A 14,343-nucleotide genomic window follows, 5' to 3' on the forward strand; every position below is an offset into this window, starting at 1 on the left:
GTTGACCAGAGGAGGCGGCGGCAGGCTGGCCTGGCCTGACTCAGCTGCCTGGCGGGAGGAGGTAGCCTGGCCCGGCTGCCAGGAGGAGGTGGTGGGCTGGCTTTCCAGCCGGCCTGAAGCCTGAAAGTGCGGGGTGGGGGAGAAGTGGGCGGGGGGGGGAGGAGCAGCTGTCCAGCCAGCCAGCAAGCCGGGCATGCCGGCGTGGTGGTGGTGGAGGAACAGTGGCGGTGGGTGGGCCGGCTGGAGGCACAGATGCTTTGTGCCCGGCTCAGCTAGTTTTTGATAACATACATTTTGTTTTTTGTCTGAACTGTTTTTAACAATGTAGGGCATTCAAAGAATCTCTCCTTGGTATTTCTGGTGCTTCGTTCATAATGTTGTTTCCATTTTTAGGGAAAATATTGGATTTGGCAAGCTGATACTTCATGTAACTGTCTCCATCAAGAAAACATAAAATGTAGGTTTAAAAAATATCTCTGAATTAATTTTTTAAAAACCAAAGAATTTTTATTTTCCCCTCAAAATATCTGTCAGTCTGAAACATTGCCATATCCTATATTCTCAGCCCAAAATCTTACCTTATCTTCTCCAATTTCCCCCTTTTATTAACTGTTATATTTTACAATCACCCTAAGACCTTTGAGATATTTTAGAAATTCAGTAAGATACATAGGTAGGAATCATCATAACCTACAGTGAAACCCGAGCCCTACATCTTTGATATTAATTGTGTACATAAAGCCTTGAGCAGAACAAATCAGGAAAGCTTCCCATTGTGGACAAAGCATGACTCAGTGAGTGAAATGTTAGATTAGGGCTGGAAAGGCCTGGGTTGTCCAGTCCTAACAAGTGGGACCTGCAGGGAGTGGGGTTGGGCTGAGCTCACCTGGCAGGTAATACAGAGCCAAAGACAAAATGTAGCCTGTAAGGATGGTCTATTTGAAGAACAGGGAGACAGTCTAAGAATGAGTAGCTACCAAAGACCAGGAAAACAGGGTTGGGGTCAGGGTCTAGGGAACCAAGCACAGCTCCCAGTTACCATTCAATGTGCATCAATGTCAATCTTATCCCTTATTTTTCTCCCATACCAGCACTATTTCCTTTTCTGGGCTCTGACCCCCAGTTAGAATCTTAAAGGATTAGCACCCTAGGCTGAAGTCTTGGACCAACGTCATTTGGTAGTTTCCTGACAGGTCCATTGATGTCTGAGGAAGGACTGTAGCCCAGTCGAAGAACCTCTGTTTTGCATGCAAAAGGTCCCAGGTTCAGTCCCTGGAATCTCCACGTAAGGCTGGAAAATACGCAACTGAAAATTTGGAGAGCTACTGCCAGGCAGTGTAGACAGTTCTGAGCTAGATGGAGCAGTAGTCTGAATAGGTATAAGCCAGCTTCCTATGTAACATGTCTTTGATAAGATAAGAAGGCGGGATGTGAAACTGCAGGCTGATGATGTGGCAGTGCTTCCAGGACTGGTTTGAAACCCAGGCTACCTGGAGGAGGAGTGCTGGGATCAGGAGTGATCCTGGTGGTTCTTATGACGAGCCCTATCTGGGCTGCAGCTCTCCTACAGGGTAGGGCTGCTTGTGAGAACGACTTCACTGTCTATTCCAAAGTTGCTAATTGAATTTCTTGGCTGAAGAAGTCTCCCCAGCCCCAGGTGAACACACAGAAGCAGACAGCTGGGCTTGCTTGTTCATGCAAGCCCCATTTAGTTTCCTTACACAGTCATATGAATATGTGGGTACACAGCTACCTAGAAAAACATTCATGTGAACTGGACCAATATAAAGTCCACAATGAGAACCTTTTGTTCATTTCATGAGACTTATGCAGGAGAACTTCCTTAGAGATTGTGCCAGTTGCTCAGATCTCTTTTAATGGTCTTTGAACTTCCCCACCTGAAGCAGCCAGCCCACATTGCCTCATGATAGGACTGCTTTCGGCTGCTGAAGTGATTAAGGCCTGAAAGCATAGAAATCCTTCAGCAACACACACTGCTGATTCCTGGTTAGTTTTGTACCAAAGACAACCCTTTAAGGGGCTTGTGCCAGAGAACAACACAGAGTATGACCTTGAGAGGATAATGATTTTTCTGCTTCAGCCCAGTGGCTGCCTGTACACGTCACTTTCAGTAAGGACTGGGGATATATGTCCTTGGCATGTTAAATGATGTGGTTGAGAGTTTGTTGTATTACCCTGAACAAAGGGTACAGTTTATGAATCTATATGGTGGGATGGCAGATTCAGGGCCAGGAAAGGAAAGAGCTGAAGAGCGCAGATTTCAAGTTCAGAGTTTGAAAGATATTGATGATGGGTCTGGTTCCCCTGTGTGGCTTCCATTAAGGCCTTGGATAAGAAGCCATTAACACTGGAATTAACTTCTAACACCTAGATTAAAAAATAGCCATCTGGAGCCAGGGGTTAATAACAGTAAGGAAGAGTGCTCGTTATCCTTCAGAACACAGCATATGTCAGCATCAGATGTGACCCGAAATCTGAGCGCCTACTGGAGGATGGCCTTCTCAGGCTCCCCCAACTGGTTCCATAGTCCTAATGTCAGCAGATGCTAAGTGTGGTGACCATCTGAGAAGGGAAGGCTGGAAAGGAACAAGGAGGAGGCGACTGAGATAGTGGAGACATTGGGCGCAGCCCTCAAAGAGAGTTAACCAGTCATCTCGTTTTATCAAATGTAAGGTGCTTGTCCAAAAGTCTCTTCACATTGAACATTTCTAGAACATGGAGTGGGGAGGAGAACAGCCTGGGCTGAATTCATCACCAATATGAATTGTAAACATGATCTAGTTTAGATAACACTGAAATTGTATTGTTTAGAAATGTGGTTTTAATTCAAGTCTAGGAAAAACATTCTTCCGTATCCAAAGCCAGTCTGCTTCCTGTATTCCCCAGGCTAAATCTCTCATTATTTCCTGTTAAAGGTGCTCCATAAATCAGTTAATGTTAACAGTTGAGAATAAATCTTCCCTGTAAATATTTTATTCCTAACATTAATTAGAATTGTGCCGTTCCCACAAGCCTTTATATTCCCTTAACAACCCTTAAACAACATGCCTTATTTGAAAATACAGGTAAACTGGAGGTCTTTGTTTTCCCCATTCTCAGCCACCTGCTCATAGGAATGTTCATTTATTTTATTTAGCAAATTTTTGTACCGCCCCATACGTAAGTCGCTGGGAAGTTCACAATCTAAAAACACAACAACAGTTAAAACATGAACACAAAACAATGTACAGATACAAACTTAAAATTTTAAAACTATAAACTAAAAGCTTGACTATACAGGTATGTTTTCAGGTCCTTCTTAAAAATATCCAGAGATGAGGAGGCTCTAATTTCATTATCAAGCACATTCCAAAGTCCCAGGGCAACCCTAAAAAAGGCCCGGTTTTGAGTCACCAGCAACCGAGCTGGTTCATGGTAGTCTTCCACCAGTTTTTCTACAATGTCTAATCCATGATTCTTCCATTTTGAAACAACCTCCAGATCTTTATTTGCTCTTTGTAAAATACAGGTGACCAACCGGGTGAGGTGGGGATGGGACTTGCAGTAGATTATTGTAGGCAAAAAAGGTAAGAACCAGCTTGATTAATGAATTCAGCTGTCAGCCAAGGTTCAGATGATACCCAGCCAATGAAGTCAACCAGTGAAAAACAGCTGAGTGTGAAAAGGTTGTACTTTTTTGTGAGGTCACAGTACAGCATGATACATAGTGCTTAGTTCAGTCCTCTAGTAGTCTTGGTGTGAGAAGCTCCTAAGAGCTGCTCTGAACTCAAGGGTAGATTAGCATAGGTTTGATTCTACAAACGTATCTACCATTCTGTAAGTATACTTTCCTTTAGCTAGTGATCTCAGTTAGAAGAAGATTACTCAGAAAATACTGTTCCTTGGGAAAGATAGCCATGGACTTACTTGGGACTGGATTTATACAGTAGCTCTACTTGTTGCATCAGTCTTGTTCCTTTATCCACAGAGATTTCCGGGAACACGGAAGACATCCCATTAGTGCGTTGGAGACAGCAATGGCTTGAAAATGGTACACTGCTCTTTCATATTCACCATCAGGATGGAACTCCCAATCTGCCAGGTTTGGAACCCACAGAAGAGCCCCAGAGCGAGTCGGCAGAAGAAGAGCTGAGGATCCTTCACATCTCTGTAATGGTGAGTATCAAATTTGCCATCTAGTCCAAACATGGTGCAAATGTCTCTCCCACACTTAGTTATTCCAAAGACATGGGGTTATTGACAAGAAGGTAATTTTTGAAGTGAAATGTGTGATAGTCGCTGTCAGTAGATGATCATCAAAATTTTACCTAAAGGACTATTGGAAGCAAATGGAGGTCCTTCATCAGACCTGGGCATTTTAAGGCAAGCAAAAATAGTTTCTGTAGGAGTAGTGACATTTCTCAGGGTGATTCTACATATCATCAGGTGGTTGTCACTGGATTTCATCTAAAGTGACATTTGAAGCAAATACGAAGAATTTTTCTCAAGCAAAGTGTCTGAAGAACTTCAGGTGACGCTAACAGAGTTTTGATATAAAACAAGAGAACTTCCTCCAGTGGGATTCTGCACATGCCTAAGTACCGTGATGTCACTCACAATGTGTGTTTATAGTAAACAATTCCTTATGTACACAAACTGGTATACGTTTACCATTATTATGGTCATTCTTTATGCCATCTACTTCCTATGCTGGCCAAGAGTTTTTAAAAACTAAATAATTTTAATTAAAAATCAGTGATTTTCATGAAGCTGAACATATTAGATCAGGATCCAGTTTGTCCCCATGTAGTTTAGCATCTATTTGATAGGCTACAAGCATTATTACTCTAACTAGTATTTTTAAGCCCATTAAAATAATGGGCGCTAGTAGACCTTTGGGGCCAGCCTCCTCCTCCTCCATACCTCCTCCACCGCCTCCACCTGGCCGGGCCCACCGCCTCCTCTGGCCCCACACTCTTGCCTCTCTTCCTCTCCCTCCCAACCCAATCTCTTGCCCTCCCTTCCCCTCCCACCCTCTCTCTCCCCCTCCCCTCCCTCTCAGCCTCCTGCCCCAGTCGCTCCTGCCCTCCCCTGCCCCACTCCCACTCGCCCTTCCCCCTCCCCCACCCCACTCCCTCTTGCTCTTCCCCCTGCCCCACTCCCTCTTGCCCCTCCCCCTGCCCCACTCCCTCTTGCCCCTCCCCCTGCCCCACTCCCTCTTGCCCCTCCCCCCTGCCCCACTCCCTCTTGCCCCTCCCCCCTGCCCCACTCCCTCTTGCCCCTCCCCCCTGCCCCACTCCCTCTTGCCCCTCCCCTGCCCCACTCCCTCTTGCTCTTCCCCCTCCCCCCTGACCCACTCCCTCTTGCCCTCCCCCCTCCCCCGACCCACTCCCTCTTGCCCTCCCTCTTGCCCTTTCCCCTCCCCCCTGCCCCCTCCCCTTGGTCTCCCCCTCCCCCTGCATTTTTAAAAGTTGGCTGCTATCGGGGAAATTGAGGGCTTTGGGGCCCAGCGGACGCAGGCAGCCGAAGGCGCTAAAAAGAATAGAGGAACTTGGCTGGGGCGGCCAGCGGCGCCTCTTGAGAGCCGCTGCAGCCTCCGCGGCTCCCTCTTCGCTCGCTGCGCTTTTGGACCTGGGGAGGGTCGTCGCCCTTGCAGGAGCCGCCGCCGCCATGCGGGAGACGCTGTTCAAGGACCACTTCTGGGTGAGGCTGTGGCACGGGTGTCAGTCCGGCGGACAGCCACCGCTCGCCCCTATTCCCACCTTCTGCCCCGGTATCGGGGCCCACTGCAGGCTGCCCGCCCGCTGCCGGGCCGGCCCCGCAACCACCACCTGTCACTCCGCTGTGGCCGCTGCTGCCATGGGCCCCAGTCGCCGCCGCCGCCATCGCCCCCCCTTCCGCCCCACCACGGCAGAGCCGGTTCCGCCAATGCCGCCTCTGCCCTCCCCGCAGCCCATCCGGTCCCGGCCCCAACATCGCCGCCTGGTGCCTGCGGCCGTTTCTCCCTTGGTCCGGTCCGTCCGGTCCGGCTTCTTCTCGGCCCGCCGCTCTCCTGTGGCCTCGGCGGCCAGGCCGGGCCCACCGCCATCTCTGTCCCCCCATGATTTCCTCTCCTGGCCCTGTCTCTTCCTCCCGGTCCCAACATGGCCACCTGGTGCCTGCGGCCGTTTCTCCCTCGGCCGTTCTGGGCATGCGCTCCGCATGCCAGGCACTTTATTATAGAAGATAATGATTTTAACAGTAACAATCTTAGTAGCCTATCACAGTTACCCTGGGTAGGATGTCCCAGTAGCCCAGCATTCCACCTTCTAGCTGGCACAATCAGGGCTGTATATACCCCACAATGTAGAAAAAGCAGGGTGTGGTATTGGGAGCATAATTCAGTTATCCCAATACTTTTACACAAAAGTAAGATTCTAATCCTTATGGCTGCTGAAATAGATTTGAAACAATGCAGGCAATATCTGGTGAAACGTTTAACCTGCCCCCCCCCAAGATCCATAAGATTATCAGTGTTCAGGGGTCGGTCTTCAGAGCCCAGCATAGCTCCTTGTCTATCGCTATGATGGTCATGGGGGTGGGGCGGGTGGAATTAGGAACATTTAATTTGAATAATTTCCACTGGATGCAGAATTCCACTTTTCTTGCTGAGATTTAAAAAAACAAAACAAAAACAACACACAGTAAAGGTAAAGTTGTGCCATCGAGTCAGTGCCTTCTCCTGGTGACCACAGAGCCATGTGATTTTCTTTGGTAGAATACAGGAGAGGTTTACCATTGCCCTCTCCAAACAGTATGAGATGATGGCTTTCAGCATCTTCTTATATCACAAATGGAGTGGGCAGTGGGCAAGTTACTTTCCTACTGTGCCATTAGGTGGCTATTTTACACACATTACTTCTTATAAAAGACATCTCCTGTTTGTTTCTATCATCATAATCAGAAGTGTTGTAGTTCTGAATATGGAGGTTCAGTTTTCAGATGCTGTATCTAATACTGATAGATCCCCCCCACCCCCCCAAAAAAGAATCTGTCTAATCTTTTAAAAAAGCCAACAAAGTTGATGGCCAAAGAGACAGGGGATCTAGGACAGTCTTATAACTACAAGCAGGGACAGTTGGCGACATCTGTCTTTTGTCCACTGGAAACTCCAACCATATTCTCTCTGGTTTCAATGCATTTAACGATCACCTTCAGCTTTTAAAACAATCTGTTTTAAGGCAATCAGTTAAGACTCTTGTGCTTATAGAAAGGGTTGTGGGGCTTAGAAAAGCCATGGCCGTGATTGTTGACAGGAGGTTCATATAATGCTCCTTAAGTGGGGTATATGGTACATTTTGCATCTTTTCCCCCTTTGGTTTTGGCCAAAGGAATCACTCTTACGGTGCCTATGAGCCACACACAACTCACATGCACACTATAATGTGACCCCTTCTGTGCCATACGAAACACTTATCTGCAGGGACGTAGCAAGGTTGGAGTGGGCCCAGAGACGAGATTTTAAAATGCCCCCCCCCCCCCCCAAAAGTCCAGGGCCTCTGCACATCCCAGGCTCCCAAGGATTTAAGTCTGATATTTCAAAATAAGTTTGCTGCCTGGAAATACATTTAACTGAATACACACACGCACACTTCACAATATATAGTGATATACATTGATAATTATATATTTGTGCTACTTTTAATGCCCAGAACACACTAGAAACACTAATTATTAAAATGGGCCCCTTGCTGCAGATTAGCAAAGGAAACTTTCAACCATGCAGTGTGAGCCTATGTATGTTTTCTCAGAATTCTGAACAAATTCAGTAAAGTTTGATTCCAGGAGGTTTTTCACACGAGGCTTTTAAAGCCTTTTAACACACATCTCCTCTGGAATGGAGATGCTGCATTCACATGTTGGCCAGATGTACCCTGAAGTCCCTGCAAATTATTGGGGAGCAGTTCACACACAAGAAAAATAAAATAAAATTGCTTCACAGTTCTCACTCAGACCTTCTGGGTTGCAAAACAACTTGAACATAAGTGCATTTATACATGAATGAATGAATGAATAAAATATTGTTTGTTCCAGAAGTTTTTGTAATTTTCTGCTATAAAACAAGCCACTTATAGGACTTTTTAGATAGGGTTTTTTTTTAAAGCCAGCAAATTTTCCAATCTGTTTTAAATTAAATATTCAGAGACTTCTCAGTCTCCCCCACTCCATGTCAAAGCCCTATGGCAAGCAGGTCCCTATATATCCGGTGTGGGGTGGGGTAACCGCAAAAAGGAATTCACATTCTACCTGGTAAAGGCTGGGCGGGCTGGCCACCCTGGGCAGAGGGTCTGCTGCAGAGAACTATGGTGGCCACTCTGCCTGCCTCCTTCCTGGCTTGGTTGGGGCCTGTGAGTTCAGGCTTCAGGGAGGCGTACACAGAGGCCTTTCTGGAAGCTCCGCCCACCCACCGATCAGCAATGGGGAGTCATGTGAGTTGTCTCGGGGGGGCTCCAGCAGTGGGGCCCCCAGACAACTGTCTCCCCTTGCCTAATTGTAATTCCGTCCATGCTTATCTGCCAGACCCCTTGAACAAGAGTATTAACAGCACTAGGATTGAGTTCAAGAGTATGTACTGCTGCTGGGAAGCATGGAAAATGAACTTCTCAATGCTTCCTGGCATGATACTTGCTGCTGGGTATCAGGTTTTGGAAACTACATGTCCCATGCTTCCTAACAATAATGGATGCTCTGTGCAAGCCTTCGCTCCCTAAAGATTTAGCCTCTGCCACCAACCCTCTCCCTGCAGCTGCTCTCCCAAGTGGAGGTATGTTTTGGGAAAGGGGAGGGACTAGTAGTGAGGAGGATTGAATGGCAGCATGGAAGGCTTGAGTCCAAATAAGCCCGTTAGGAGCCAGATCCAAAGTTCAGAGGGGTTTGGCCAGGGGCGTAGCTATAATTGAGCGAAAGGGTTCAAAGAACACGGGCCCCCACCTCCTGAGGGCCCTCCAACTCCATCCCTCCCTATTTTCTTCATTGTCTCCCTCACTCTGGGAGGCCGCCAGAGAGAGGGATGAACACGGGCCCCCTCTCTACTAGCTATGCCCCTGGGGTTGGCCTTGGCTTATAATGGCTTGGGGTTTCTCCTTTGTAGACCACCTTTAGGTTTTGGGGTTTTCCAAACTGGAGGAGTTAGTTTCTGAGCTCCCCTTTCCCAGTTCTGACTTCCCCCTGCCTCTGGTTCTTTTGCACACACTGACGTGGTATTTTTCTCCCTCTGTTTTTATCACCCCCCCCCCAAATAATTTTCTGCTTTGATTTTGATTTTCTTGAATATATAGCTTGGAGTCTTGTAGGGGCAATGTTACTACTGTGAAACAAATTCTTTACAATTCTGCCTTCCCAGCTGGTTTCCTCACAGAAACTTTTAGAGACAGTCAGACAGACCGATAAACAGAAAATTCAGTGGATGCCAATGAGAAAAGGAAACAAAAGATCAGCATTGGAGAGGTAGAGTTCTCTTTTTAAGCGATGTTGAAGAATTGTACTTCTTTATTTATTTTTTTGCCAGCGGAAGATAATTAGCTGGAGACAATGTGTCGTCGGGCAGCGCTGATACAGAGGATGGGGCTGTTTAATGAAGCCTGCCTTAATGAGAATGTCAATATCTCTCCTAGATTGCTGCCGGGGGCTAGCTTTCTCCCTTCATGTTTTGTTTTTGATTAGTCCTGGAGAAAAATTAATAAACGGCAAAAACAAAACTGCAAAGAGCATTTAAAGCCCTTTTTTGCCCCAGAGGCTGCCTGTTGACTATCAGAGAGAATCCCTGAGTTGTGGGCCAAATCCTTCACGTGAGTAAATGCCTGGAAGCTCCTTAAGCTGCTGTGCTGAGTTGCACCAGGTAATATCAAGCTCCAGGAGTTTACTTGTATACCAAACTGCAGAAGTTTTATTACTTGACTCTTTTTGTACAGCTGTGCTCCCCCACCTGTGTGAGTTGAAGCCTCTTTGCCCCAGCCCCTCCTCCTGTAACACTGGGATAAGAATACTATATGCCTGCCTTACTAGGGGGCAGAGGCTGTTGCAAGGTGATGTCATTGCACAGTACACCTTCTCACCTTCACTAGGCAGTTGTGAATGGGAAGTGTGACTTCCCAGGGTGGATTGATTTAAGTCAAGTGTTTTTAAATTCTTGATTTAAATCACCAAGAAAAAATTTCAGTTTAAATAATTGATTTAAATAGACTTTCCCACTGATAAATAGACTTTCACATATTTCTTTAACAGCATAAATATGATAACTAAAACATGTTAATTTACAATACAATATAGCATGTATGGTGCCTAAGAGGGTATCCATCATGTAATTTTTTAGATAACTTGATTTTTACTTATTTAGGAAATAATACATAGTGTGATGCCTCACCTTGGGGAACATAGGAATAGCATAGGAAACTGCCATATACTGAGTCAGACCATTGGTCTTTCTAGCTCAGTATTGTCTTCACAGACTGGCAGTGGCTTTTCCAAGGTTGCAGGAAGGAATCTCTCTCAGCCGTATCTTGGAGAAGCCAGGGAGGGAACTTGAAACCTTCTGCTCTTCTCAGAGCGGCTTCATCCCCTAAGGGGAATATCTTGCAGTGCTCACACATCAAGTCTCCCATTCAGATGCAACCAGAGCAGACCCTGCTTAACTATGGGGACAAGTCATGCTTGCTACCACAAGACCAGCTCTCCTCTCCTCGGGGAATTGTGAGGATTGTATTATTTTATTTATATTTTACATTTATATTCTTTTCTTCCTCCAAGGAGCCCAAAACAATGTACATGGTTAAGTTTCTCCTCACAACAACCCTGTGAGGTAGGTTAGGCTGAGAGATCAGTGACTGGCCCAGAATCACCCAGCAAGTATCATGGTTAAATGGGGATTTGAACTCAGGTCTCCCTCATCACTATCCACAACACCATGTTGGCTCCTAGTTAACCAGCCTTCTGCCTCCACTTGAGGAAACTGTTATACACATCAGGGTAGTGGTGTCATCTCTGCTTGTCCATCATCTTTCTTTACGTAGGAATTTATAATTATAGAACCACATAGACTATTCAACAGCAAAGGGTTTTTTTATCTGAAATAATTGTTATGCTTTTCTCTTTTACCCAGAGCTACATAAAACATCTATCCTGAAGCAGTCTCAATCCAATTGACTTCAACTTTCACAGACTCCTCCTCCCAATCTGCATTTGGAACCCCCACTTCCCAGTCACCATAGTGCTTTTGCTGCCTTTACTACTTGCAGCACAGAACTTCCAGGGTAACTTTACACCCTACCACAAACATAAATGTGGCACATGTTTTCTGCTTAAAATTCTAGAACAAAACACTGCCCCCCCTTGTCACACATAAGTACCTGTTTTTTTAAAAATGTAATTGATATTTGTATTCTTGTGCCAAGCTGCCCCACATCTCTCTCTCTTTCTCTCTCTTTGCATTTTAAGATTTTATTGGTTTATACAATATCTTAACAATCCAATTACATTTAATTAAGTAAATGTTGACTTCCCGCTTACCAATCTGCATGGTTCATATTGGCTATACAAATCTACCATTGCTATAATAATTCAAAAACACCTATACTTCACATTGCAAACTCAATTTTACCCAACCCAACCTGCTGCTGTTACTAAATTTCAAACCCTGCTGAAAGGTCCATATTGGAAAAATAGTTCTTTAAGTAAAATAAGAATGGCTCCCAATCTTCTTTGAAACATTCCAAGTTTTCATCCCTTATGAGTGCTGTAAGTTTTGCCATCTCCGCATATTCCAAAAATTTTATCAACCAATCTTCTTTTGAGGGCATTTTATTATCTTTCCATTTCTGCGCATATACTATTCTAGCCGCTGTGGTTGCATACATTAAAAATGTTAAGTTTCTTCTGGAGAACTCTCCTTGCCTTATTCCCAGCAGGAAGGATTCTGGCCTCTTAGGAAATGTCATTTAAAAAAATTTCTTCAACTCATTATATATCATATCCCAAAAGGCCTTAGCCTTCCCGCATGGCCACCACATATGAAAAAATGTTTCTTCACATTGTCCACATTTCCAGCATTTGTTTGGAACATTTTTATACATTAATGCTAATTTTTTCGGTGTCAGATACTACCTGTACATCATCTTATAATAATTTTATTTTAAAGTATAACATGCAGTGAACTTTAAATCAGTTTTCCATAATTTTTCCCAAGCTGCCATCTCTATATTATGACCCACATCTTGAGCCCATTTTATCATAGTTGTTTTAACCACTTCATCTCTTGTCTCCTCCAAAAGCAACAACTTATACATCTTAGAGACTAATTTTTCATCATTTTCACACAATTTCTTCTCGAATCTCGACATTTGATCCTCAAATCCAACTTTAAAATCCTTCTTGTAAATTTCGTTTAGCTGATGATACTGAAACCAGTTACTAACCAAATTTTGTACTTCAATTAGGTTTTTTAATTTACAGCCCCTCTCTTTAAAACATAACAAGTCCCTATAGGTACCCCATAAGCTGCCCCGCATCTCTTTGATGCACTTCTAATACTTGGCACATTTTCATTTTTACCCAAGGAAGGCATTTCTTCAGAACACTTCCAGATAGGGCATCTCTTAAGCCAAGAAGCGATGACAGCTTTTCTGTGGTCGAGTGGGGCAATGTAAGAAGCTGCATATTGAATAACGCCTTTGTTTTTTCCTTTTCACTGTTTTTGTACTTCACCTCCTTTTCTGTATCATGTCTCTGCCTTCTGCCTTGGCCCAGCCCCACCACAAAACAACCACACTACTATCCAGCCTGTGTCTTTGCACCTGGGATTTTAGTCTGCTTAGAAATAGAAACTAAAAGCCCAGAAATTTCCAAAAGTAAGGGCTGATAGTTGCTGGGCATTGCTAGGAGGACTAGACTCATTTTCATGAGATGAAACTGAAATGAATGCCCATCTTTGATTGGTAGATATCACATACTCAATGTGTATGTCAGTCATTAGTTCAGTTTTAGGAGACTGTAAGTGTTGTTGTAGTATGTTTGTGATGATATTTAATTTTAACTATGTTGGGGTTTTTTTAACATGGGAGTTTGAAATTTAGTATTTTATTTACATTTTTAAAGAAATTTGATTTAAGTTTTTAAAAATCTGTTCTAAAAATTAATAAACTCAATTATTTATGAGTAAGTTCCCCCGACTCCAATCCCAAGAGGCAGGTTGGAGCTCTTACCCAAGTTGATCTACCTTTTAGGTTGCACTTCATTTTGCAGGCTGGAATGTTCCTCCCAGGCAGATCTCTGCAAACAATGTTAATCTCATTCCTAAATTAAAAAGAAAAAGAAAGCATAGAGGAATAGGTCTTTCTTTTTTTTAACGTGTCAAATTAATTAGACCAGGAGCATTTGCAGATGCGACTTTTAGCTCGCTTCTCCTCTGAAATGGAGGGTGAGTTCACATATCGGCCAGATTTTCCCCGAAGTCCCTGCGAGCTATCAGGGAGCACTTCACAAACAATTTGGGTTTTTTCATTGTATGTTACAGCAGAGCCTGATTTATGTCTGGGTAAAAAAATCAAATTTTTGTGTCTGTTTTTTTGTTTTTGTTTTGGCAAATTTGAACTCACATTAAAGCTTCACAGTAAACCCCACGGTTTACTCCACGGCTGTCTGGAAATGCTCCTTATGAGCTGCTTGAGAGACAAAGATCTAGTCTCTAGGGGGAAGATTGGAATTCATGCTGTCATAAAACTATTGTTCAAATCTTTTGTGAGGGTCAACGGATAGATTTTATTTAGCAGCAAATTCCAACACATGGTCACATCAGCATATGACTTCTGAGGATCCTTATTCATTCACCCATTCACTCCAACTTTGATAGTTACCCAGAGTTGATCAAGCCTCAATGGCAGGCATGATCAAGTGTCTTAAGACTGGAGCCAAGACTTCTGGTAGATGCACTTCTGCTGTTTCAGGTGTTGGGATGTCTTTGGAGTAGGAGCCTTGTAGATTCTCCATTTCTTTGAGATGTATATACTATCTTGCAAAGTTGCTGGTAATAAACCTGTGTCTGAGGACCAGATTAGATGTGATGCTAATCATGTTGTGCCTGTGTATATTTAGTGTTAATAGCAGCCATAGAGTAGGCTGAATCGTGACCAGTGGCAAAAGGTTAAAGCTTCTTGCCATGGCTTCATTCTGGAATGCCTTCCTCTATGGCTGGCCTTCACATTTTAAAAACAAACATACAGGGCCAAAGCCATCGCATCTAGTTTGACTATGTTGTACCACTTCAGACTCACATCATTGAATGCCCCCTGCCCCAAACCCCACCACAGGAAC

General features: G+C 44.5%; 1 protein-coding gene across 5 annotated transcripts in view; it reads left to right on the forward strand.

Moving 5' to 3' along the window:
• Nucleotides 1-14,343, forward strand: part of ASTN1 (astrotactin 1) — a 335,633-nt gene that overhangs the window by 103,768 nt on the left and 217,522 nt on the right. For all 5 annotated transcript variants that reach the window (XM_053243588.1, XM_053243584.1, XM_053243587.1 and 2 more), the window contains exon 2: nucleotides 3,989-4,176. In XM_053243588.1, coding sequence (XP_053099563.1) covers nucleotides 3,989-4,176 — 188 coding nt within the window. The remainder of the gene's footprint in view (nucleotides 1-3,988; nucleotides 4,177-14,343) is intronic.

This window comes from Hemicordylus capensis, chromosome 4 (genome assembly GCF_027244095.1).
Source record: "Hemicordylus capensis ecotype Gifberg chromosome 4, rHemCap1.1.pri, whole genome shotgun sequence".
NCBI classification, from domain to species: Eukaryota; Metazoa; Chordata; class Lepidosauria; order Squamata; family Cordylidae; genus Hemicordylus; species Hemicordylus capensis.